Source organism: Bubalus bubalis, chromosome 21, assembly GCF_019923935.1.
Source record: "Bubalus bubalis isolate 160015118507 breed Murrah chromosome 21, NDDB_SH_1, whole genome shotgun sequence".
NCBI lineage: Eukaryota > Metazoa > Chordata > Mammalia > Artiodactyla > Bovidae > Bubalus > Bubalus bubalis.
Genome location: NC_059177.1, coordinates 52,575,438 through 52,602,508, shown reverse-complemented (window position 1 = coordinate 52,602,508; position 27,071 = coordinate 52,575,438). Strand labels below are relative to the sequence as shown.

General features: G+C 46.6%; 1 protein-coding gene across 3 annotated transcripts; it reads right to left on the bottom strand.

The window, feature by feature from the left end:
- Positions 1 to 3,979: 3,979 nt before the first annotated feature.
- On the bottom strand, positions 3,980 to 27,016 carry LOC102398557 (serine protease 45). 3 transcript variants are annotated; one of them, XM_044933741.1, is made up of 11 exons: positions 26,891 to 27,016; positions 25,848 to 26,008; positions 25,185 to 25,347; positions 21,841 to 22,014; positions 21,451 to 21,619; positions 20,593 to 20,849; positions 9,859 to 9,885; positions 6,608 to 6,755; positions 6,099 to 6,373; positions 5,084 to 5,247; positions 3,980 to 4,748 (listed from the first exon to the last, which is right to left on the bottom strand). In XM_044933741.1, exons 1-11 carry the CDS (start codon positions 26,961 to 26,963, stop codon positions 4,515 to 4,517), a joined length of 1,845 nt encoding a protein of 614 aa, XP_044789676.1. In that variant the 5' UTR covers positions 26,964 to 27,016; the 3' UTR covers positions 3,980 to 4,514. The 3 variants fall into 3 exon arrangements, with proteins under 3 accessions (XP_044789676.1, XP_044789678.1, XP_044789677.1); XM_044933743.1 differs by lacking the exons at positions 25,185 to 25,347; positions 25,848 to 26,008; positions 26,891 to 27,016 and adding an exon at positions 22,233 to 22,421 and having other exon boundaries at positions 3,984 to 4,748; XM_044933742.1 differs by lacking the exons at positions 25,185 to 25,347; positions 25,848 to 26,008; positions 26,891 to 27,016 and adding an exon at positions 22,175 to 23,180 and having other exon boundaries at positions 3,985 to 4,748.
- Positions 27,017 to 27,071: the final 55 nt, after the last annotated feature.

The following is a 27,071-nucleotide window of genomic DNA, read 5'->3' as shown; positions in this document are numbered from 1 at the left end:
ACTGGTTGGATCTCCTTGCAGTCCAGGGACTCTCAAGAGTCTTCTCCAACACCACAGTTCGAAAGCATCAATTCTTCTGCACTCAGCTTTCTTTACGGTCCAACTCTCACATCCATACATGACCACTGGAAAAACCATAGCTTTGACTAGACGGACCTTTGTTGGCAAAGTAATGTCTCTGCTTTTTAATATGCTGTCTAGGTTTGTCATAACTTTTCTTCCCAGGAGCAAGCGTCTTTTAATTTCATGGCTGCAGTCACCATCTGCAGTGATTTTGGAGTCCAAAAAAATAAAGTCTGTCACTGTTTCCACTGTTTCCCCATCTATTTGCCATGAAGTAATGGAACCATACCTTATGCTGACTGGGATAACCCACCTGGGGTCAGGTGGCCAAGCACTGGCTATGCTAATTAGATCAAGCCAATGGGCCACCCAGCTTTGGAGATGGGAGTGTGACAGCTTCTCCCTGAAGATGATGAGCAACATGGCAGAGAGTGTGAGCTGCTGTCTGGATCGGTAGTAACATGAAGGAAGGATGGCTATCATAAAGCTAACCAGTAATACTACATCAGGTTTTGTGAGAAATACCTATGAAATAGACAAAAATTTGGTAAATCTAATCTGTAATAATTAAGAAAAGTGACAGAGTACATATGTAAGTAACAATTAAAAATAGGAAAGGAGCCATAGGTTCAAATTTTACTTATCAGTTTGAAATATTAAAATCTAAGCTAAATTGCTTCTTTTTTACTAAAATTAATGCAAAAACAGGTGGGAAACCCAACTAAGCCAATAACTATGAAAGGTTTTTTTAAACAGTCAAAGATCTACCCCATATAAAAAGCATCAGGCCCAGTGAATTTTATGTTTACTATCTATCAAATGTAAGGAACAGATAATGCTGGTGTTATACAAACTGCTGTAGGGCACAGGAAAATACAAGAAAGCTCCTCAACATGTTTAAGAGGCCAGTATAGTAATGATACCAAGAGTGGAACAAAAAAGAAAACTGTAGGCCAGTCCAACACTGGAACAAAAATTCTAAACAAAATGGTAGAAAAATGAATCCAGAGAATATTATAAATTTACCTAAGCAATCTGGTGGAAATCTAGTAACGTATTTCATTATGTGAACAAATTTAATAAAAATAATATCTTAAAAGCTCACAACTGTGTCACCAGGGCCCAAAACAGTGCCTCACACAGAGCAAAGTCCCAATAAGTATCTATGAAATGAATAGAAGAAGAATTCAGCACATACACTTCCACCATTATTGCTACTAATTCATATTGCGCTAGAGTCTCCAGCAATGAGACAGCAAAAGAAATAAATGGAGTGAATTTCAAAACAGACAAGAGGTAGCTGTGACCATTTTGATTTGATTACCCCAAAATAAGCCAAGAGAATCACTGAAAAACCACTGAATTAAATACACAGTTTTGCAAGATGACCAGGAATCAAGATCATTATGCTTTTACTCCATCAACAGCTTTAAAATACCTAATAAATGGAGTTTTATAAATGTAGTGGAAAAGATACTATTCCTAAAAAACATAATCAAAACTTGTAAACTACTCAGAAATAAACTCAGTTTTTTTCCAGACATCCATGAATAGAAGAGCTGAATGAATGGAGGCATATACTATATTTCTGGCTAGGAACTCAATACTGTAAAAATGACAATCTTCCTCAAGTTATTCTGTGTATTTAATTTTAATTCAAATACCAATAATATTTTTAATGAAAAATATTAAAGAAAAAAATTTAATGAAAACTGACAGATTATAAAGTTTATAAGAAAGGCAAACTTTGTAGATTAAGCTGTTTTTTTTAAAGAAGAGAGCTTTTGCTACCATTTAACTAAACATAACATGAAGCTGGTTGAAACAGTACAGCATTAGCCCAGGGACAGACAAATTAGTGGGAAATAACAGAGATTTCAAAAAAATCTACCCACAAATATATTGGAATTTTGTTATTATAAATGTGGACATTCAATTCAGCAGGAAAAGGATGGACTCTACAGTAAATAGTGTGAGAGGTTGACCTCACACTATACATAAATTTCAAATGGATTACAGTTATACATGAAAAACAAATTTATCAAAATATTAAATATGTGAATACAGCTTTATAATCTGGAGGTGGACTAGGCCAAGTTAAGCAAGCACCAAAATTCATAAAGAAAATAAAGACTGACTGGCTGCATTCAATAATAATTTTTGAAATCTTTACAGGAGGATTACCCTTCTATTCTACATATTTCTAAAAGATAAGTGGCAACAACTGGGGAAAATATTTGTAAAGTAATCGACAAAAACTTAATATTCAGGACTTTCCTGGTGGTACAGTGGATAAGAATCAGCCTGCCAAAGCAGGAGACACAGGTTCAGTCCCTGGTTTGGGAAGATTCCATATGCCACAGAGCAAGTATGCCCGAGCACCACAACTACTGAAGCCCATGCGCCTAGCGCCTGTGCTCTTCACCAGGGAAACCGCTGCAAGAGAAGCCTGTGACCACAACCAAGAGTAGCCCCTGCTCATCTAAACTAGAGAGAGCCTGTGCACAGCAATGAAGACCCAGCACAATCATAAATGATTTTTTAAAAAGCTAATTATTCAGAGTCGACTCACTGGAAAAGACCCTGATGCTGGGAAAGATTGAGGGCAAGAGGAGAAGGGGGTGACAGAGGATGAGACAGCTGGACCGCATCACCAACTCAATGGACATGAGTGGGAGCAAGCTCCATGAGATAGTGAAGAACAGGGAAGCCTGGCAGACTGCAGTCCATGAGGTAGCAAAGAGTCAGATATGACTTAGCAACTGAACAGCAACAAAAAAAAAATATTTAGAAAAGAGAAAGACCTTCCATGAGAAAAAGATAAACAATTACTAAAATAGGCATATGAGCAAAGGTTTTATTAGGGGAAAGATATGCCTTTTTTCCAATAAACACATGAAAAGGTATTCTTCCAATCAAGGAAATGCAAATAAAAACAGCAATGATTTAACTTTCTACCACTGGATAGGCAAAATTTTTGAAGATTAATAATATCCATTTTTTAGTAAAAAAGAAGAAACATTCTTGTATGCTGCTGCTGCTGCTGCTAAGTCGCTTCAGTCTTGTCCGACTCTGTGCGATCCCATAGACGGCAGCCCACCAGGCTCCCCCGTCCCTGGGATTCTCCAGGCAAGAACACTGGAGTGGGTTGCCATTTCCTTCTCCAATGCATGAAAGGGAAAAGTGAAAGTGAAGTCGCTCAGTCGTGTCCGACTCTCCGCGACCCCATGGTCTGCAGCCTACCAGGCTCCTCCGTCCATGGGATTTTCCAGGCAAGGGTACTGGAGTGGGGTGCCATTACCTTCTCCCATTCTTGTATACTATAGGTATAAATGTACACTGGTTCAGCTTTGGGAGGAGTAAATTATACCAACAGTGTTCATCCAAAGTTCCTACATTTGCGTTGCCTTTGCTGGGCCTCCCTGAGTACACTCCTGGGAAGACGCTGCGACATGCTGCAGTGTGTCCCCCACTCCACCCCAAGTGTGCAGGAACGCATTCATGGCAACACTGCTGCAATGCAGACAAGTTCAGAAACCGCCCAAACCCTGGTGCTGGTTAAAGGACACACACACACTCACATGGTACACGTGACATGATGTAAAATTATGAACAGCTCTAGGTATTGACATAGAAAGGTTTTCAAGGCATATAGTTTTTTTAATGTAGGTTATTAGTAATATATATATGAGTCTAATTGCTTAAAAAATCATTGATATATTTAAGGATGCTAACAATGACTACTTTTGAGGAGGGGAGCAGCATTACTGGTGGGGGGTTAATGAGCAAGGGGGAATCTTTATGTGTATTTCTGAATTTTTTTGGTAAATCACAACAAAAATCCAAATATTGCTTTTAATTATTTTTAATTTTTAAAAAATATAGGATCAGGACTTTTGTAATCATTTTTTTATATGCCAGTTATAAAAAAAAGAAAGCTGATTTTGGAGCACGATAGGTCCTTCCTACTGCCACCTATACTGCGTGTCTCAGTTGCTCCCCTCACGCCCACTTTACAGTTGAGAAAACTGATGCCTCAGGCCCAAGCCCTTTCCCAAAGCCGCAGCACAAGTGGCTTAGCAAAAACAACAGTCTCCACTCTGGGAAGCCTCCTGAGAATTAATTCCAGGAGGCCCTGCCCACCCACCGATCCCCAATCCTCAGGGCCAACCAGAAAAGAGAACAGAGTCAGCTTATGTTTTCACAAATTTAATCCCTGCTATCCTGATCCCCAATTCCAGAGCGCTTCTAGGCCACACTTCTTTCTCCTGGTCACTCAAGGCTTAGTCATCCACCACTTCCCTCCCCACCAGGAGGCCAAAACCGGACTCAGTCCCAGGGGCCACTTTTTCCCCATCTTGACTCTTGTTGAATACAGACCCATGACCTTGATCTAATCTTGATCTGGCCTCATTCAGCAAAGGCAAAGCATGGAGAAGGGAGAGTGAAGATCAGGGGCCCATCTGGGGATGCAGCAGCCAGAACAGGAGTAGGAGCCAAGCAGAAGTGCAGGGAACTGAGAGAATCCCATTGCTTATTTGCTTCTTGATCCATCTGCTGTATTTGGTGATACGGGTATACACGCCCGGATTACGTACTTTGGCGCAGGCCTTTTCCCAGGACAACACCCCAGCAAGAATCCATCTGCCCTCGACTTCACAAGCCAATGGACCCCCAGAATCCCCCTAGGCAAAGAGAAAGGAGTGATGAAGGCTCCCAGCCCAGCTGGGGCCCAAGGGACTGGGGGACCCAGAATGCCCACCCTCTGAGTTCTGCTTGGAAGCTTGTTTCAATCCTTGAGGATCTCACTACCTGGAATCTTCCTTCACTCCTCAGTTGAGGACCCCATCCCAGAATATCAGGCAAAAATCAAAGTCACGGGGAAGGAAGATGGGAGAAGGGCTCTGCCTGATGATGATGACAAAGAGGGAGGCCAAGCAAACCCCTCCCTGGGGAACTGCCCCCCTATCTGGAGTCATCCCAACCAAAGGACAGCTACCAGAACCTCCCAGAAACTCACAGAGCACAAGTCTTCTCTGTAATTGGTGGCACAAATCATATCCCCCAGCACAAGGGGGACAACGCGGGGGATGTGGGACTTCTTGCGGTAAATCTGGTCACACTTCTTGTTGTCCATGATAAACACCTCGGCCTCCTGCAGCTCTGGGGCCAGCGTGGAGTTGGCTGTGGAGGAGTCCAGTGTGGTGAGAACTGACTCCTCACTCCACTTAACCCTGCCTCTCCCCAGGGTTTGTCCCTCCAGCATCAAGACTTGGCCACAGCCCTTCACGTCTCCAGGCCCTCCTTCACTTGTCCCTTCCCCTGCAGTGTGGACCATGTCTGACAAGCACCTAACTCTCTAAAGCTCTACTCTAAAACCCTTTTCTCTGGGAAAATTTTGCTTTTGAACCAAGCAGGATACAAGTTTCAGTGCAACTACTCTGAAATTGAGACCCCTACACCATGCTGCTTCTCTCCAGCCTCTGAGCTTTGTACTGGCTGTGCCCTCTGCCACCTGATTGACACTCACTCCTCCTTCTGGCACCTCAGGCAGACCCTCTGCCCAGAGCTCATCCCAGACTCCTCCTCACTTACTCTCAGGATCACCTGATAAAGTCTCTGCCTCTTTCCTTGTGAGTCTGTGCCCCTACTCACACTCCAGTTAATGGTTCCCAAGAGGCAGGACATACATCCTCAGTGCCAAGGGTCTGGCATGTGGCAGATGCCTGAACATTGACATTTGTCAGGTAAACGAATAAGTGAATGAATTTATGAATCCCTAACTCTAAGCTGCTGAAAGAAGCAAATGATCAGGCTTTCCTAGGTCTAAATGAAGGGCCCACAGCAAGTGCAATGGTGTCAACCATGGCAACAGTTATCATGTGAGGAGCAATCCTAACACATTCAAAGAACCAGGGGTCATAGGTAACAGCTTCGTGAGAAGCACCATGAAGGGGCTCAGCAGGCAAGACCCCAACAGAATGGAGTGTACCCTCTGGGGTGCCATACCTCACCCCCAACCCCTTCCTCCTTACCTGAGAAGCGCTGTTTAACCTGGCCCCAGCCAGTTACCCAGCACTGTGTCCCAACCTTCAGGCTGTAATTGGGCTCTGGAAGGCAGATGGGCTGCACATACTTGCTGATGATGACAGGATTGTAAAGTTGGAGAAGGGCCACATCACCCATGATGAAGGTCCGGCCCCAGTACTTGGGGTGCATAATGATGTCCCTCACAGGGATCAAGAGGGTTCTTGTGGAGTTCGGGGGCTTCAGCTTGGAGGTGCCAAGAATCACTGAATACTCCTTTGTGCTACAGGAGACACAGAGCCCCATCTGGTGGATCTCAGGTTCTCAAGCAACACTATGCTCCTACCTCCACCAAGGATGCTCCCATTAATAGAAGTCCTGCCTGAGTGACTCTCTCCTATTCTGGAAATCCCTTCCCGCTCCCTCAACCTCCTATATCCCCACACTATTTCACAGAGGAAACAAGGAGTCTAGGCTGGGTCCTTTACAGTCTTGGGTCTCCAGAGGCCATACTCACCCTTGGATGCAGTGGGCAGCAGTCACCACCCATTTGAGGTCAATGAGGGCCCCTCCACACACGTGCTCATTTCCCACTCGGAGGCTCACTTCCCAGGGCCAATGGCGAGACAGGTCCAAATTCTTCGGCCACCAAGGTTGGCCACAAGCTTCAGGAACAGTGTGCCAGGGAGATACAGTGGCCACACAGAGGAGGCTAAGGATGACTAAGACCAAGATGCCCCCAGAGGAATTTGCACAAGGCTGTAAACTCGGGGACTTGCTTCCATTTCAAAGAAGGGGAAACTAAAGGTGAGAGAAGAGCAGCGGCCTACCCAAAGGCACTGAGCTGGACAGAAAATGACAATAACAGAGATAAAAAGCATCAAGACAAAGACATGATAGGAAGAGAGAGATACTGAGACACACAGGGAGCGAAAAGCACAAAACTTCAAAACTAGGGAGAAGCATAGAAGGAGCCCCAAGACAGGAAATGTATTTTCTTATGTTCTCAGGCCATGTTCCTAAAAGGTTTTCTGCATCTCTTAAATGCAAAAGGCCTCTGTCCCCATACTACTCAGAGTCAAGAAGATCTCCAGACTTCTATGTCAGAAATCTTTACACAGACGATTCAAGAAAAAGCCCCAGCATGGAGCCAACAGAGGCCTCCCACTCACAGCTTACACACTGTTAGTCTGCAAGTAGTTTCAACAATCAAGTTGTATGACTGTATGAATGTGAAGATACATGCAGAATTGTAAATAAAATATTAGCCGATATTATATTTTTTAAAATAATGAACCATGATCATGTAGAGATTGTCCCAGGGCACAAGGGTAGTCCACAGTGGAAGCACTCTTGGGGTATTCTCCACACAAACAGTTCTTTTTCTCTAAGGAAAAATCATGTGCTTTTCTTAACAGATATAGAAAAGGGCATTTCAAAAATTCAACACAGCTTTATGACTAAAAACAAAACAAACTCTTACTTTAGCAGTAAGAAAATCTACAGGAAACATTATACAACATTAGAGAACAAACCAAATAAATTACACTTTCAGAAGCCAGTGGTAATGATACTTTGTGGGAGGAGGGCAAAGGAAGTAACTGGGACGACAGAAGGGAGCTTCTGGGTGCTGGTACCACTCTACTTTCTGACTGGGTGGAGACTGCACAGATGCATTCACTGTGTGATAATTTCATGAGCTGGGCACAAGATTTGTGCACTTTTTGCAGGCATGTATATAATACTTCAATAGCTGATTTGTAAAATCAGTAACATTTCTCTACCCCAACCGACCTGAATATAGCACAACTGTATTCAAAATAAGATACACTTTATAGCTAAAAATTATAAAATACCCTCGAATTCAAGTATTCAACACTAAGCAAGATGTCTGTGGTAATATATTTCAAACTCTAATAAAGGACACGAAAATGACTGGAATAAATGGAGAAAGACCCATTGTTTTAAAATAGAATAAATATTTCAGATGTAATTCTTCCCAAAATTAATCTGTAAAGTCACTTTCCCATTTCAAATTTTTAAGAAATTTGATAAACTTACTTTAAAATTGAAATAGAAAAACAAAGGTCCATAAAGTAGAGCAAAGAAGGGATACTTGTCCTAGCAGATACTAAGGCGCACAACAAAGCCATAGTAACAAAAACTGTGGTCCTGACAAGCACAGACAAGAGGACCCCAAAAAAGGAACAGAGAACTTGAAATTGTTCCTCAGAATACAGGAACTTAATGTAAATAAAGGCGCTACCACAATCTGAGTAAATGATGGACTGTTGAGCAGATGGTGCTGGGAAAACTGGCTCATTATAAAATAAGAAAAACAAAACTCAATTCTTCTCTAGTAGTACTTGAAGACCTTGAAGGTAAACCTGTAAAGTTAACAGCCAAACATGTGACATGGGATGGAAAAGGACTCTTTAAACAAACCTCAAACCACAACCCATAAAGGCATTAAACTGATTAACATGATTACATAAAAATCAAGGATTTTTGACCCCAGGAACAAGGTTGACAGACAGATGACAGATTAGCAGGTAATATCTGCAATGTCTAAAATCAATGCTTTTGTTAGGAATATACAAGGAACTCTAGGAAATCATCAAGAAAAAAGAACAATAGACTATGTACAAAGGGATAAGGACAATTTATCAGAAGATGAAATTCAAGAGGCCAAAAGCACAATGAGACATGCTCATTAGTAATGAGAAAAATCTCAATTAAACTAAAGAGTCAGTTTTTTAATCTGTTAGATAGGCAAAAGCTGGATGAAGCCAAGGGGTGGGAGGTCTGTAACAATATATACACCTTCACAAATTGCTGGTAGGAATGCAGAGGGCTGACTCAATTAGAATATGGACAGTAAATAAAAATACGATATCAATGTACATTTTTGAAATTCATAGGTTGTACTGTGATTACCTAAGAGAATATCCTTAGAAAATACACATCAGACTATTCAGGGATAAAGAGTTGCATGCTACTCTCAACTGATTCTGAAAAAAATTATGTATATGTGTGTGTTCCTTGTACTATTTTCAGTCTTTTGTATGTTTAAAATTATTTCCAAGGAAAATATTTTTTAAATGGAGCTAAATGAAAAGAGGAGGAAACAGAAAGAGATCTAGAGCACATACTGTTTATGTAAGTTAAAAATACATGCACACAAAACCACAATATGTAATTATACCAAAACACAAAGATATGCATCGAACATACAAGAAAGGTTGGGAGGAGAGTGAAGAGAAGGAATAGGGGTAGGGCAAAGATATAAGAAGAAATAACTAACTTAACCAAACAATCCACAATAAACCGGGGTGCACCTGTTACAATGGAAACCTATGAACAAACAGGAGCAACACAACCCTCCACCCTTAAAAGTCTAAGGAAAAAGACAGGAAGAACCCAGAAGAGCCAGGCTCTGCAGACACTTCCATAAGGCCCAAGAGGCTCCATTTGCAAATGAACAGTTCAGAGCTCAAAAGGTTTCTTCCTGGGCATGTTCCCTGATGGGATACAGCTTGGGTTGAACTTGAAGAGGCTCTGCATTCTCACAGGAGGCCAAGATATGCTTTCACTGTGCGCTGTTGAGTCTGTACTTCCTGGCAGGCACAGGCTGTTCTTTAGAAAGCAGGCCATTTACACTGAATTTCTGCTTGCTATAGACCCAGAAACACTATCTCTGTGACCCTCTTCAGAATATACCCTCCCAGGATCCAAGGTTTTCTTGAGGCAGGGTCTTACCCTACCCACCTGGTTTGGTGCTGTCTCCTTTGTAACCTGGAGGAGAAACGGGGAACAGAGATGAAATAAGAGGTTGTAACAGGATGACAATGAAGAAGTACATTTTTCATTAGTTCATTCAATCCTTCACCAATTATTTCCTTATCTCCCACTCTGTTCCCAGCCCTGGAGCCCAAGGCCAAGGGGCTGGGGGTTGTATCAAGGGACAGAGGTGTATCAGACAGACACATCCTGTATGTGCTTTTGAGGAGCAGGTTGTCCAGCAGAGAAGTCACAAGTAAACACACAGTCACTCATGTGAGATCAATGTGGGGACAAGGCTCCAGGTGTCAGGTAAGCCCAGAAGAAGACAGAGAGGATTCTGGAAAGAGGGGTTATTGTGCCAGATCTTAAAGATGAGATAGTAAAATAGAAATGAAAAGTGACAATGACATTCTTTATGAAAGAAACATCATGGTGTAAGCTGGAGACTCTAGAGGATAAAGGACAAAGCCTGTGATGGCAAGAAATGACACCAGGGAAGACAGTCAGGAGTCAATCAGAAGTGCCTTCCTAAGTCAGACCAAGAAGCCTGAGTGAGACTCTGGGAGGAGGGAGGCCAGTGGAGGTGTGACATGGTCAGGCTTGTATTGTGAAGGCAGTATGCAGATTAGATAGGAAGGTGAAAAGGATGAACACAGTAAGATTTCACCAAAGACTTGGCAGAAGCCAGGCTATAAATGAGGAGGGCTGAACGAAGTGGCAGTGGCAAAAGACTTGATGAGCTGGATGTGGGACTAAGGAAGACAGCTGAGTCTAGGGAAAACTCCCCAATTTCTAATTTTAGAGAAAAATGACTACTATCCACTGAGTAAGAGGACAGAAAAAGAGAACCTAGTTTATCGGAAGAAAAGGATCTCAACTTTGGAACCCAAGGAGCTGCGATGGCTCTAGGTCATTCAAGAACAGATGCCCAGTATGTTGCTGTGCATCCAGGCACATTGTTTCGTGAGGGAGCATCACATAAATGGCAGCTGCAGCTCAATACCCAGGGCAAATGAGTTCACTCAGGGAGCAGTGAAGAGGGAACCCAGACAAGACTTCTGGGAACACCAATAAGTCAGGGATGACCGAACATGGGGGGCCTGGGAGGAACACAGAAGAGCATGGGAGTCACTCTGAGGTAGAGGAGACTCAGGAGGCACGGCCTGAGAGAAGCGGAGGGATTAGAGAAAATCAAAGAGGGAGGAGTGGAAAGGTCAGGGATGACAGGGCAAAGACATGCCAGGAACGCGCTAAGGATTAAGTGAGAAATGAGGAAGCACCGAATTAAAGATGAAGTGAAAACTTGCGAGAAATCTGGCAGTGAGGGGATGACACAGTAAATAGAAAGGGAGAGGATACAGATCTACGAGAGCAGACGGAGGGCCCAGGGTCCAGAGCAGGCTGGCCTTGAACAGGAGGCCTGGCTCTGGTTCCTAAAGAAAGGCTAACAGTCAGGTTTGGAGGGGCCGCCTGGGCTGAGGGAGTCAAGGGAGACAGCACCTGAGGGCCTGCGTTTCCTGAGGGAAGGAAGCCACTGCTAGTGAGGCACTCTCCGAAGAACAGAGGGTCTGAGAAGAAAGTGAAGTTGACCACACTGGTTTAAGTGTGGGGAGACCATGGGCTTAGCCCTCACAGCAGAGGGGACTACCCTCGCACCACAAGGCCTCAGGAGGCTGTAGGGCTGGGGCGGCTAAGGGTAGCTGCAGAGAGGGCGGGAGTTTGCGAGCCCAGGAACAAGGGAACCGCCCTGAGAGAGGCCCGAAGGCTCCGTAGACAAGGGGCTCCGAGCTGGCGGGCGGCGCAGGGCCCATCCCGGCCTCTCCCGCGGGTTGGAGGGCAGCGTCGGGGGAGGACGACCCGGAGCGGGAGTGGCGCGGAACAGACGCCGCCCTCACCCGAGTTCAGCAGCAGCAGTACCAGCAGCAGGAAGCTGCGGCTCAGGCCTAACGGCCTCGAGGCTGCAAGCCCTGCGCTAAGGCAGGACAGCGAGGCAGCCATAGGCCCCTGAGGCGGCCTCTAGCGGCAGCAGCGGCGGCGCGCGTGAACCCCGGACGCCGCGACGACTTCACCCGCACTTGACGCACATGACGGAGCTTCAGACACGTGACGGCCCGTCCAGCACGTGATGACGTCGATGACGTGCGATGGTGCACCTGGAATCATGAACGCTTAGCAACACGTAGGCCCACCTCCTGCAGGCTCCGTGAAGATGCCTCTTGTTGCCTCCTCAGTGGCCGGTGCCATGGAAGTACACCCAAGTGCCTTAAGTTGGTGACTGTACCCCCAAACCTGGCCAGTGAAGGCACATCCAAATCCTCAGACTGGTGTTGGCGACATGTCGTCCAGCCTCTGATCACAACCTTGTTTCCCTTGCATTGAAGAGTTTCTCAGTTTATGTTGTTTTGAGACTCTGGAAAGATGTAGAAAGTACCAGAAAAGAACACTAAGGCTAGGGAACCAGGGAAGATGTCCTTATAAAAGTGGCATTTAAGCTGGACCTAAGACTTGAACAAGAGATCTTGGGGAGACCTCAGAAAGGCATTTATACACTTTCACAAACCACCAGTGGGATGGTAGAAACTGAAAGAAATGGTGGCAGTTATGAAACCTTGGGCTTTCACAGGATGATTTGTAGAAGAATGCTGTTTGGGGATCTGCTTGGTGTATCCCGGATTGGGAGATGACAACCAAGATTCCTGCTGCTTCCGTCAAGTGTGGGGGACCCAACTCTGGGAGCCACATTCTGCACCCTAGCATCTGCAGTGGTCCAGAATATGAGTTCCACTAATAGGAGGTGAAGAGAGGTGACGTGTGCCACTTCGATGCAAAGGCAGTAAAGAGAAGATTGACTTCTCTACTGTGTTGATGCAGAACAATGGCTCTCAAAGTGTGGTCCACAGAGCAGCAGGAGCAGCACCTGGGAACTTGAGATGTACATTCTGAAGACCCACCCAAACCTACAGGATGTAAAACTCTGGGAGTGGAATCAGTTATCTGTAGTTTAACAAGCCCTCCAGGGAATTCTGAGGTAGGTAAGCATGAACCACAAGGCTGAGAGGAATCATAATATAGAGAAAAGCCACCTGCTGACCAAGAACACCTGATTGGGATGATATAGGAACAAGAAGTTGAATTTATTTTGTTAACCCGTGAATATTCAGTGACTTCTTTTTTTTAATTTTATTGAGGTATAGTTGATTTACATTACATTAATTTCTGCTGTACAGCAAAATTATTTATTTATATAGATACATAGATTATATGGGGTGTCCCAGGTGGCTCAGTGGGTTAAGAATCCACCTGTAATGCAGGAGATACAGAAACACGGGTTCAATCCCTGGGTCAGGAAGATCCCCTGGAGGACATGGCAACCCACTCCAATACTCTTCCCTGGAGAATCCCATGGACAGAGGAGCCTGGCGGACTACAGTCCATGGGGTCGCAGAGTCAGACATGACTCAAGTGACAGAGTACAGAGATTATATAGATGCATTCTTTTTCATTTTTTTTTCACTATGGCTTATCACAGGACATTAAATATATTTCCTGTGCTATACAGTGGGATTCCCTGATAGCTCAGTTGGTAAAGAATCTGCCTGCAATGCAGGAGATCCCGCTTTGATTCCTCATTGGGAAGATCTGCTGGAGAAGGAATAGGCTACCCACTCAAGTATTCTTGGGCTTCCCTGGTGGCTCAGCTGGTAAAAAAAAATCTGCATGTTTATCCATTCTATATATAATTGTTTGCATCTGCTAATCCCGAACTCCTGATCTATCCCTCCCTCACCCTCTCCTTGGCAACCACAAGTCTGTTCTCTGTGTCTGTTCGCCTGTTTCTGATACATAGATATGTTCATTTGTGTCATATTTTAGATTCCACATATAAGTGATATCATATGGTATTTGTCTTCTTCTGACTTAACTTCACTTAATATAATCATCTTTAGGTCCATCTAGGATGCTGCAAATGGCATTATTTTGTTCTTTTTCATGGCTGAGTATAATCCGTCGTATATATGTGCCATGTCATCTTTATCCATTCATCTGTTGATGTACATTTAGGTTGTTTCCATGTCTTGGCTATTGTGAATAGTGCTGCTATTAACACAGGGGTGTGCATATCTTTTTATAGTTTCATCCATGTATATGCCCAGAAGTGGGACTACTGAATCATTATGGCAACTCTATTTTTAGTTTTTTGGGGACCCTCCATATTTTCCATAGAGGCTGCATCAATTTATATTCCCACCAACAGTGTAGGAGGGTTTCCTTTTCTCCACATCCTCTCCAGCATTTATTTGTGTATTTTTTTTTATAATGGCCATTCTCACTGGTGTGAGGTGATACCTCACTGTAGTTTTGATTTGTGTTTTTCTACTAATTAAAAATGCTGACGTTCAGCATCTTTTCTTGTGCCTGTTGGCCATCAGTATATCTTCTTTGGAGAAATGTCCATGTAGGTCTTCTGCGCATTTTTTGATTGGGTTGTTTTCTCTGTTGAGTTATATGAGCTGTTTGTATATTTTGGAAATTAAGCCCTTGTCAGTCATATCATTTGCAAATATATTCTCCCAGTCAGTAGGCTGTCTTTCATTTTGTTTATGGTTTCCTTTGCTGTGCAAAAGCTTGTAAGTTTCCTTAAGTCCCATTTGTTTATTTTTGCTTTTATTTTTATTGCCTTGGGAGAATGATCAAAGAAAACATTGGTATGATTTAGCTCAGTGAGTTCTGCCTGTGTTCTCTTGTAAGAGTTTTATGGTGTTATGTCCTATATTTAGGTCTCTAAGCCATTTTACTTTTGTGTACAGTGTGAGGCTGTGTTTTAACTTCACTTGATTTACATCAGTTCAGTTGCTCAGTCGTGTCTGACTCTTCGTGACCCCATGGACTGCAGCACGCCAGGCCTCCCTGTCCATCACCAACTCCTGGAGTTTACTCAAATTCATGTCTATTGAGTAAGTGATGCCATCCAATCATCTCATCCTCTGTCGTCCCCTTCTTGTCCCACCTTTAATCTTTCCCAGCATCAGCATCTTTTCAAGTAAGTCAGTTCTTCGCATCAGGTTGCCAAAGTATTGGAGTTTCAGCTTTAGCATCAGTCCTTCCAATGAATATTCAGGACTGATTTCCTTTAGGATGGACTGGTTGGATCTCCTTACTGTCCAAGGGACTCCCAAGAGTCTTCTCCAACACCACAGTTCAAAAGCATCAGTTCTTTGGCTCTCAGTTTTCTTTATAGTCCAACTCTCACATCCATACATGACCACTGGAAAAACCATAGCTTTGACTAGATGGACCTTTATTGGCAAAGTAATGTCTCTGCTTTTTAATATCCTGTCTAGGTTGGTCATAACTTTCTTCCAAGGAGCAAGCATCTTTTAATTTCATGCCCGCAGTAACCATTGGCAGTGGTTATTTATATTTATATTTATATTTGGAGCCTCCAAAAATAAAGTCCATCACTGTTTCCACTGTTTCTCCATCTATTTGCCATGAAGTGATGCTGTGAAAGTGCTGCACTCAGTATGCCAGCAAATTTGGAGAACTCAGCAGTGGCCACAGGACTGGAAAAGGTCAGTTTTTATCCCAGTCCCTAAGAAAGGCAATGCCAAAGAATGCTTAAACTACTGCACAATTGCACTCATCTCACATGCTAGCAAAGTAACACTCCAAATTCTCCAAGCCAGGCTTCAGCAATATGTGAACCGTGAACTTCCAGATGTTCAAGCTGGTTTTAGAAAATGCAGAGGAGCCAGAGATCAAATTGCCAACATCTGCTGGATCATCGAAAAAGCAAGAGAGTTCCAGAAAAACATCTATTTCTGCTTTAATTTCTGCTTTATTGACTATGCCAAAGCCTTTGACTGTGTGGATCACAATAAACTGTGGAAAATTCTGAAAGAGATGGGAATACAGACCACTTGACCTTCCTCTTGAGAAATCTGTATTCAGGTCAGGAAGCAACACTTAGAATTGGACATGGAACAACAGGCTGGTTCCAAATAGGAAAAGGAGTGCGTCAAGGCTGTTTATTGTCACCCTGCTTATTTAACTTATATGCAGAGTGCATCATGAGAAACACTGGGCTGGAAGAAGCACAAGCTGGAATCAAGATTGGTGGGAGAAATATCAATAACCTCAGATACGCCGATGATACCACTCTATGGCAGAAAGTGAAGAAGAACTAAAGAGCCTCTTGATGAAAGTGAAAGAGAAGAGTGAAAAGGCTGGCTTAAAGCTCAACATTCAGAAAACAAAGATCATGGCATCCAGTCCCACTTCATGGCAAATAGATGGAGAAACAGTGGAAACAGTGAAAGACTTTATTCTTTGGGGCTCTAAAATCACTGCAGATGGTGACTGCGGGCATGAAATAAAAAAACACTTACTCCTTGGAAGAAAAGTTAAGACCAACCTAGACAGCATATTAAAAAGCAGAGACATTACTTTGCCAACAAAGGTCCATCTAGTCAAGGCTATGGTTTTACCAGTAGTCATGTATGGATGTGAGAGTTGGACTATAAAGAAAGCTGAGCGCCAAAGAGTTGATCCTTTTAAACTGTGGTGTTGGAGAAGACTCTTGAGAGTCCCTTGGACTCCAAGGAGATCCGACCAATCCATCCTAAAGGAAATCAGTCCTGAATATTCATTGGAAGGACTGATGTTGAAGCTGAAACTCCAATACTTTAGTCACCTGATGCAAAGAGCTGACTCATTTGAAAAGACCATGATGCTGGGAAAGATTGAAGGAGAGAGGAGAAGGGGATAACAGAGGATGAGATGGCTGGATTGCATCACCAACTCAAAGGACATGAGTTTGAGTAAACTCCAGGAGTTGGTGATGGACAGGGAGGCCTGGTGTGCTGTGGTCCATGGGGTCTCAAAGAGTCAGACATGACTGAGCGACTGAACTGAACTGAACTGATGGGAATGCAGACCTTTGGTAATAAAGTGGAGGTGACCAGTAAGCAGAAGCAGGGGAAGAGGAATAATATTACTCATGCCCCTGCCTGAGTTAAGTTTTACTCCCAGTTCCAGTCTCTCTTGATTCTCTACTCTAAGCTATAAAGGCTATGAAGTTAGGGTACAAAGCTCCCCACAGACATGCTGTTAACTATAATAGGAGTACAGGGAGCAGGGACCTGCTAGCTAAAACCATTCCTAGACTCATCAATGAGTAGATGTGGACTCACCTCCCCCTCTAGAGCTTAATGAGAACCATGAATAGTTTCTTAGCCAAATGAGAAACTAGTTTTCTACAGAGTATGTCATATGCAACCCCACAACTGCAAGGAGAGAAGAGCATCAGAACACAAAAGAATAAACATTTATTCAGCTGACATCAGAAATCTCCATACTCCATAACTGCCTCAACACAACTTGGGGTGAGCCTGGATGTGGCCGCTGGAGCACTGAGAAGAGGGTTCCAAGACTGAGTTGCCCCAGGAAGATTTGTGTGGCAGAGGATGGGGACTCAGATCCGCATTGGGCAGCAGGGGACCTTCTGCCAACCCAGACAACTGAATCAGAAGTGAACACGGTGAGGCCGCCTCAGTCTCTCCTAACAGTCACCACGCAGACTGGTTTGATAAAGTGTCAGGTCTAATGCTGTTGCACCATTGATGATGTCTCTTCTTTGTTAGATGATGCCCAGATGTAGATAAAGACTCACGAAGCATCACCTGGCAGGTTGCTGTCCATCCAGCTGGGATGGTTTCACCCACTCCTTCCTGGCAGGCAGAGCACAGCCAAGGGGTAGGCATGGATGATGCAGGTGCCTGGAACAGCAGGCTGGGAAACTTCCAGGGTTCCTTCCTTGCTACCACTTTCTGTCCTGTGGATCTCCACAGGGTCAGTGGATCCCAAATGGAATCGAGGAAACAGCACTGAGTAGGAGTGGGAGGTCAGAGGCAGAGCTAATTGAGACTCAGAAACAGTGGGGAGTGTGGACCAGGGTGATCACAGGGCCACCAGGAGGCCCAGGGGCAACACCAGAGACAGTGATAGGATCAAGAATCCAGCTGAGGCACAAGAGGACACCTTAATGATGTGATCAATGATCCAGTCCTTGTACAGGCTAGCTTCTGTATAAACTATAGGCAAGTCACTGCGACCACAGGCAATGCCCCAACTCACAATCCCCACCTGGACCCAGGTGTCATTAAATTCACAGACCAGGGGACCCCCAGAATCTCCCTGGAGAAAAAAAAACAAGAATGGAAGGGGATCATCATCAAAAAAGGCTGATTTCTAGCAAGGCACTAGGGACCTTGCTCGTGTCACCAAGGTCCTTCCCCAGGTACCCACCAGACCCAGGTTTCCTTGAATGACATTTGAGAGCTGAATACTTTTAACATCATCTGAGAAATACTACTACTTCTCAGGTGCTCAGGAACCCACAGGAGCTATAAGGCCAGTAAGCCCTGGACATTAGTCCTGCCAGGATATACTCAAATTCTCCTTCAGTGCCCCTAACCCTCCCCCGCACCTGCGCCTCTCCAAGCCTCCCACCACCCAGCAACTAAAGGGGCATCCCCTGGCACTGTGAGTAGCTTCCAGAGCCCTTCTCGGGCTCTAAGGCCAGAGACTATTCCACTGGTCAGTCCTGGGCCTTCCCAGCTGCGACATTCTCTCACTATCATTCCAGCATGGGGGCGCCAGAGTCCTCACCTCTACACTGAAATCTCTCCCAGTCCCAACTCCACACATTCAACTACATACTCTTCCAGCAGCCCCTCTCTCCAAACACATCCAGACTTGCAAAACCCCAGCTCACACACACACTGCACATCCTTCCTCAACCCTGTTCTGGTAGGCCCCTCACCAACCAGCTCATCATAAACTCCGAGTCCTCCTCAAGCTCTCCCTCACCCCATCCTCCATGTAGTTGGTGACTAGAAGTGATGACACGAACACAACCCCTTTCCCAGCCCCCACCAGCCCAGGTCCCGCCTGCGGCTCAGCACCATTGCCCACACAACGAAGAACAAACTCCCGGCCTACAGGCCTGCCTGGACAGGACCAAGAAACACAGCACAGCCTGCAGGCTACACGTTCTGACTCCAGCCCCTACTCTGGCCATACTGGCCTCCTCATTGCTTCAGACCTGAAACCCATTCCCTAAACATGACCGGTGCATCAGACCTTGAGCCTCGGACTCACTGCTCCCTCTCCCACAGTGATGTTCTCCTCTTGCCAGAATCCCAACACTCATCCTCTGAGACCTGTCCCCTGTCCCCTGCTCAGGAAGGCTGCTCGGGGCAGAGGGGAGGCTGTGGGCCCAGGGCTCCTACAGGCACTCCCAGGGGGACCTGGGACTTCTGTCTCTGGAGGGCCCACATCTGTATAATAAGATGTATAATGTCCAGGTGGCAGGGTTGTGAGCTGGGAGACTGAGCTAATGTGGGTGAATGCTCACACTGGCACAGGAAGTGACTACAGAAAGAAATCAGTTATAGGAACTACGTGATTATCATCATCACCCCCAACTTCACCACACCCTGGCAGCACCCCCAGGATGGGAGGGCTGCTCCCTATTGGAGGAACAGGCCAGGCCAGCTCATGGGTATCTTGAGGAGTTCTCCCCTGAATCTCCTTAAGTAAAGGCTGAAAGAGGAGGTGGGAAATAACCCAGGCCCTGCTGCTGGGGAATGAGGAAACTGCACAGCCGCAATACAGAGGTGGCGAGGGACCCATCAACTCACCTTGCAGGGGCTTTTAAGATCTTCGTGATAGCCACATATCATCCCTTTTCGAACTAATGTACGACGATATCCTAAGTGTGCCTGCAATTTCTTGTTACATAATGTGTGGCGAAGAAGGATTTGGTCAGTCTCCTGAAGAATTTCTGGCAGCACTTTGACTACAGAAAGACAACTCAGAAATAAAACGTTTGCTTGAGTGGAATAGAACGGGGCCCCCAGATCCCATTCTGGGTCTCTTTTGTTTGTTTGAGTGTTTTGGCTGCACTGTGCAGCATGCAGGATCTTAACTCCCTAACCACAGATCAAACCTGCACCCCCTGGAGTGGAAGCGTGGGGTCTTAACCACTGGACTGCAAGGAAGTCCCACACTCTGGGTCTTGATCAGTGCATTCACCCTCCTATCTTCTAAGAGAAGGAAGGACAGTGGGTTTGGTCCCATTTGACACAGAAGGACCTGAGGCCAACTGCTGACACAGGGAGCAGACGAGGTAAGAAGCTAAGCCAAGTCAGAAGGAGGAACGACTCAGGACACAAAGAGACAAGGCTTCTTACAAGGCCTGATACAAAAGCAAGTGTCGTCACTCTGAGTATCAGCAATAGCAGTGACAGGTGTCTGTACAGGGCAGGGTCACAGACTCCAGGACAGGCAGTGCCCACGGGTACCAATCCAGCCTCCTCCCAGGGCTGCTCTGGCTAGACCCACATCCCAGGCACAAGAAGCTCCCTCCCCACCTGGCAGGTAATTCCAGAGCAGGACAGCTCTGACTGGCAGACAGCTCATCATCCTGGAGCTGAAGTCCACCCTGGAGAGGACCCACCATACCCAGACCCCCGCCCCCAGGTCTAACGCAACAGGAGGAATCCCTACTGCATTGCAGTCACTCCCAGGCAGCCTCAGCTCCACCTGCTCCCTTGCCCACCTGTAGAGAACCAGCCTCCCTGTCCCTCCCTTCAGCCTACTGGCCAACCCCGGGGCTCCAGACTTCCCCCCTCAGATCCTGCCTGCCAGTCTCACCATCTTCCATCTGTCGGCCCCATCCAGTCACCCAGCACCGTGTCCCAGTTTCTGCTTCAAAATTCTTTTCAGGGAGACACACTGGCTGGATGTATGCAGAATAATTCACAGAGTGGGCCAGCAGAACAAGGGCAATGTCATTCATCAAAGTTCTAACATCATAAAAGCTATGGCAAACGATGTCTCGAACTGGAATGACCATTCCCGATTGTGGAAGTAACAATGTGCTTCCCATCCGCACTGTATATTCCTCAAAGCTGTGGAAAGAGAACATGCCCCTCACAGAGATGTTGGAGGGGCTACACTACCCCCCCCTCCACCACCCCTTCCAGGTTCTTCTCATCCTGATCCCATCTCCTACAACAGCCATCAAGGCTTTCCGGTTTGCTCAGCAGTAAAGAATCTGCCTGCCAAAGCAAGAGATGTAAGAGACTCGGATTTGATCCCCAGGTCTGGAAGATCCCCTGGAGGAGAGCGTGGATACCCACTCCGGTATGCTTGCCTGGAGAATCTATGGACAGATGAGTCTGTTAGGCTACAGTCCATAGGGCCACACAGAGTCAGACACGACTGAAGTGACTTAGCACACATGACAGCCGTTGGCCTTTTTCTCCCTCTAAACCACGTCCCCTAGCAGACCCCTAACCACTGGAGTCAGTGGTCTACAACTGAGGTCCCACAACCACTGGAGCAGAACCTGGGATCTTGGTAGAAATGCAGAACTCATGTAGCACTCACAGTGAGCACCAACTAGGGACTGTGGCCTCTTTTTCAGATGAAGAAGAGGAAAGGGGCAGGAATGGCTCCACTTCATCACAGCCTGAGCAGCAGGCCAAGCCCAGAACAGAAAACACTCACCCAAATATGCAGTGAGCTGCAGTCAGTACCCACTGTGGGGCAATGAGGGAGCCTCCGCACACGTGTTCATTGTTGATCTGCAGGCTCACCTGCCAGGGCCACTTTCTGTCTGGGGCTGGCATTCCACCAATTATCCTCATTTTCCGATGGCCACATGTTCCTTGGCTCACTAAAAAGAGAGGCTGGAGGTGAAGCTGCTGCCTCCCTTCTAATACCTCCACCACCTTCCACCGCCACCAGCACTAGCTTTGCATCTGCGCCCCACCCGCCTCACCGCTGACGTAGAGGCAGGTTTCCTCTCAAACCCACCAGGACAGTCACCCAGCCAGGCATGTGCTGCCTCTAGATCCCAGGCGGGCCTGTAGAGCCCCGCGTAGAAAGAAGCAGTACCTTGCGCAAACCACCCTCCAAAGGGAGGAGGGATCTGCAGAACATCTTCCGCTGGGGGTGTAGGCAGCCCTGGAGCTGTTGGAACCTCCTCAGATTTCAGGTGTCCTGGAGCTGAGGGGGCCTCTGCGTTTGCCCGGCTCATTGCAGAATCCTCCTTGGGTCTGGCACCCTCACCTGAGGGAGGCGAGGGACCAGTGAGAAAAGGAGCGGCCTGGAGTGCGGCCTGTCAGCACCGGCCTCTGCCCAGGGGACCATCCCCAGCTCCCGCTTCCGTCCCCCAGCCCTAGTCCAGCCGTCAGCCCCAGCTGCCACCCATGCAGTGCAGCCTAGCCACCTCCAGTCCTTGCCGGCCCTGTCTCACAGAGCTGTGGCCAAAGGAACAAGAGCCAGACCAGAAGGCCTAGGGAGCTGCCTCCGCCGCCGCGGGGAACTCCCAGAGACGCCATGGCCGCCTCTAGCCGCCTCCACGCTCTGCGGCGCCCCCTCGTGGGGGCTACGCGCCTGCCCTCCCGTTGGAGGGAACACAGAGCCACGGCCTGCGGCTCCAACATCTTCACTTTCTGCTTCTTCAGCCGTGTTTCTTCAATCCAGCCTGGTTGTGGTTTCAAGGCCCTTGAACTCGTAATTAAGTTCTCCACATTAAAGTAGAAATATCAGGAATTAGATGCCTCAGCGTGATCTAAACACTGGAGACTTAAAAAAAAAAAAAAAGAAAAAATGCGATCTGCCCAATAAAACATAAAAACAAAAAGAAGTATGATAAATAGAAAACCACAGAACAAAATGGCAGTTTCCAGCCGGAATATAATAGCATCTGCAATAAGCGTGAATGAGTTGAACATGCCAAACAACAACTTTCAAACTGGAGGAAAAGGCAAGGTCCAGAAGTAGACCACTGAAGGTACAAATTTACACAAAGAGATACAGACACCTGGAAAATAAAGAGATAGAAAGCGGAATGCCAGGACACACTGCTGCAAAAGAAACCAAAAAAAGCTGGGATGATATTTTAACATTTGATTATTAAATGAGAGCATAAAGAGAAGACTGTGTAAGGGACAGAGGGAGGTAGATACATAAGATACATAAGAAAAAGCTTTTAAAAGACGAAGCACAGGGGACCAATTATGGGAAACTGGAAAGTTATAATTTCCTCGTGATTTACCTTTTAAAGGATGGCCATTCACTAGGGTTTTGACTTTGTTTCAGAAATATGGGATGTTTAAAAATTGATTTTACTATTATTGATATGTGGCTCATGAACAGAATGTGAATCACACGGATTCCCTGAGATTATTGGTTTTCCATAGGCTCTTTAAAAAATTTATTTAACTGCGCTGTGTTTAGATGTGCACCCCACTCCAGTACTCTTGCCTGGAGAATCCCAGAGACGGGGGAGCCTGGTGGGCTGCCGTCCATGGGGTCGCACAGAGCTGGACACGACTGAAGTGCCTTGGCAGCAGCAGCAGTGTTTAGTTGTGGCACACGTGATCTTTTTAGCTGCAAAAGGTAGGATCTAGTTCCTGACCAGGGATCACACATGGGGGGCCCCCCTCCCGCCCTGCCCTCCCTCCCGTCACATTGGGAATGCAGATTCTTAAAATTGGACCACCAGGGAAGTCCCTCTTTAGGCTTTTACTCTGCAAGTTCCCTGAGCATTCAAAAAGAATAAGTATTCTGTCGGTAGTTGTAAAATTCCTCATAGTGCTGTTAGGTCTAGATGATGAATTGTGAGAGGCAACTCCTCTGTGTTTTTGCTTAATTTTACCTACATAACTTATCACCTGGAAAATCCCATGGACAGAGGAGCCTGGTGGGCTGCAGTCCATGGGGTCGCTAGGAGTCGGACATGACTGAGCGACTTCACTTTCACTTTTCACTTTCATGCATTGGAGAAGGAAATGGCAACCCACTCCAGTGTTCTTGCCTGGAGAATCCCAGGGACAGGGAAGCCTGGTGGGCTGCCGTCTATCGGGTCCCACAGAGTCAGACACGACTGAAGTGACTTAGCAGCAGCAGCAACTTACCACCTTCCTGAGAGGAGCATATAAGAAGCTCCAGTTTGCAATGCCTAACACATCACTATGAAGAAAGCTGAGTGCCAAAGAATTGATGCTTTTGAACTGTGCTGTTGGAGAAGACTCTTGAGAGTCCCTTGGACTGCAAGGAGATCCAACCAGCCCATTTTAAAGGAGATCAGCTCTGGGTGTTCATTGGAAGGACTGATGCTGAAGCTGAAACTCTAATACTTTGGGCACCTCATGCAAAGAGTTGACTCATTGGAAAAGACCCTGATGCTGGGAGGGATTGGGGGCAGGAGAAGAAGGGGCGACAGAGGATGAGACGGCTGGATGGCATAACCAACTCGACGGACATGAGTTTGAGTAAACTCTGGGAGTTGGTGATGGACAGGGAGGCCTGGCGTGCTGCGATTCATGGGGTCGAAAAGAGTCGGACATGACTGAGAGACTGAACTGAACTGAACTGAACACATCATACTTCTAACCAAGTACACAGGCTCCTCATCTCCCACTTTCTAGAGAGTAACAGATGCCATGAAAACTCCCCCGGTTAAATGGGAAACTAGTTTCCTAATATGCTATGTGTAACACCATAAACTTCAGGAGAGCACAGCTTCAGAACATACAAGAGACTCTCCAAACATTTATTAGTTTCATACCTGAAATTTCCACTCTCCTAAATGCTGAGTGGTGAGTGCAGAGTCGCCACTGCAGCACTGGGAAGGTGGTTCCAGACTGAGTTGACCCATGAGGGTTTATGCGACAGAGCCTGCACACTCACAGAGTGATCTGCTCTGGGAAGCAGAGGACCTTCTCCCAACCCAGACAACTGAGTCAGATATGGAAATGAAGAGGCCTCCTCCCTCCCTCCCAACAATCATCAGGTGGGCTGGTTTGATAAAGTGTCAGGTCTAACACTGCTTCACTGGTGACAATGGAAAAATGTTCTCCAAGACTCGTGCAGCATCCTGAAGCATCACCTGGCAGGTCACTGTCCATCCAGGTGGGATGGTTTCACCCACTCCTTCCTGGCAAGCAGAGCACGGCCTACAGATAGGCCTCGATGAGGCAGGTTCCTGGAGCACCAGGCAGGTACAATTTCAGTCTCCACTTGCTGCCACTCTGTCCTGTGGATCTCCACAGGATCAGTGGACCCCAAATGGATTTGAGGACAGGGCATTGAGTAGGAGAGGCATCTCAGAGGCAGGGCTAATGTGAGACTCAGAAGCAGGAATGGCAGAGGCCAGGGTGATTACAGGGTTGCCAGGATACCCAGAGGCAGCAACAGACACAGTAGCAGAATAAGGAATCCAGAGTCCAGACCTGATGCTTGACTCATTCTTGCAGTGATCCAGTCCTTGTAGAAACTAACATCTGTGTACACTGCAGGCACTTCTTTCAAACCACAGCGATCACCCCAGCTCACAATCCCCACCTGGATCCATGATGTCTGAAACTGACAGACCAGGGGACTCCCAGAATCTCCCTGGAGGAAAAAAAAAAAAAAAAAGAAACAAACAAAAGAATGGAGGAGATAATCATAACAGGTTGGCAACTATGAAAGGACTGGGGAGACAGGCACCAGGGCCTTCCCCAGGCCCAGGTTTCTGTGAATGACATTTGAGAGCTGAACGCTTTACCATCATCTGAGAAATACTATTCTTTCCCAAGTTCTAGGAACGCACAGGAGCTATAAGGCCAGTAAGCCCTGGACATTGGTCCTGCAGGGATATACTCAAATCATCATCATGACCCCCACTTTACTGCACGCTGGCAGCACCCCCAGGATGGGAGGGCTGCTCCCTATTGGAGGAACAGGCCAGGCCAGCTCACAGATGTCTTGAGGGGTTCTCTACTGAATCTCCTAAAGCAAAGGCTTTAGGAGAAAAAGAAGGTGGGAGATAACCCAGGCCCTGCTACTAGGGAATGAAGAAACTTTCAGGGGACAACCTCAATACAGAGGTGGCAAGGGACCCATCAACTCACCCTACAGGGACCTTCGCTGTTTATGTTCTGGGCACAGACCATTCCTTTTTGAACCCGATTCCCTGATTTATTTGATGTTTTCTCGGCCATCACAGCACATTGCTTTAGGGGAATGATGAGTTGCTCAGCTTCCTGAAGTTTAGGTGACATCGAAGCTGGGTCTACAGAGACAATTCAGGAGTAAGAGAATCTGCATGAGTGGAACATGGCAGGGTCATTCAGATCGCACGGTGGGTCTTGATCAGGGCATTCACACTCCTTCCCTCTTAGAAAAGGAAGGACAGTGGGTTTTGTCCCATTTGACACAGAAGGACCTGAGGCCACCTGCTGACACAGGGAGCAGATGAGGTAAGAAGCTAAGCCAAGTCAGAAGGAGGAACGACTCAGGACACAAAGAGACAAGGCTTCTTACAAGGCCTGATACAAAAGCAAGCGTCGTCACTCTGAGTATCAGCAATAGCAGTGACAGGTGTCTGTACAGGGCAGTGTCACAGACTCCGGGACAGGCAGTGCCCACGGGTACCAACCCAGCCTCCCAGGGCTGCTCTGGCTAGACCTACATCCCAGGCACAAGAAGCTCCCTCCCCACCTGGCAGGTAATTCCAGAGCAGGACAGCTCTGACTGGCAGACAGCTCGTCATCCTGGAGCTGAAGTCCGCCCTGGAGAGGACCCACCATACCCGGAACCCCGCCCCCAGGTCTAACGCAACAGGAGGAATCCCCACTGCATTGCAGTCACTCCCAGGCAGCCTCAGCTCCACCTGCTCCCTTGCCCACCTGTAGAGAACCAGCCTCCCTGTCCCTCCCTTCAGCCTACTGGCCAACCCTGGGGCTCCAGACTTCCCCCCTCGGATCCTGCCTGCCAGTCTCACCAAATTCTAAAGTGCGGCCCCATCCAGTTATCCAGCACTGTGTCCCAGGTCTCACTTCAAAATTCTTTCTAGGGAGACACACTGGCTGGATGTATGCAGAATAATTCACAGAGTGGGCCAGCTGAAGAAGGGCAATGTCATTAGGGGTAAGGTTCCAATCAAAATCCTTACGTGATTTGATGTGTTTAACTGAAACGACCACTGTAGTTTTGCAATGTGAATATAAATATGTGGTTCCCATCATCACTGTAAACTCTCGAAAGCTGTGGAAAGAGAGTATGCCCTCACAGAGATGCTGGAGGGGCTACACTCCCCTCCAACCCTTCCAGGTTCTTCCCAGCCTGTTCCCATC

Coding starts and splice junctions, on each gene's coding strand:
- LOC102398557 (XM_044933741.1), bottom strand. CDS start 26,963: ATGATGGGAACCACATATTTATATTCACATTGCAAAACTACAGTGGTC. Junction 21,620..21,840: donor TGGAGGGTGGTTTGCGCAAG/GTACTGCTTCTT, acceptor CTCTCTTTTTAG/TGAGCCAAGGAACATGTGGC. Junction 5,248..6,098: donor GGTTAAACAGCGCTTCTCAG/GTAAGGAGGAAG, acceptor ACTCCTCCACAG/CCAACTCCACGCTGGCCCCA.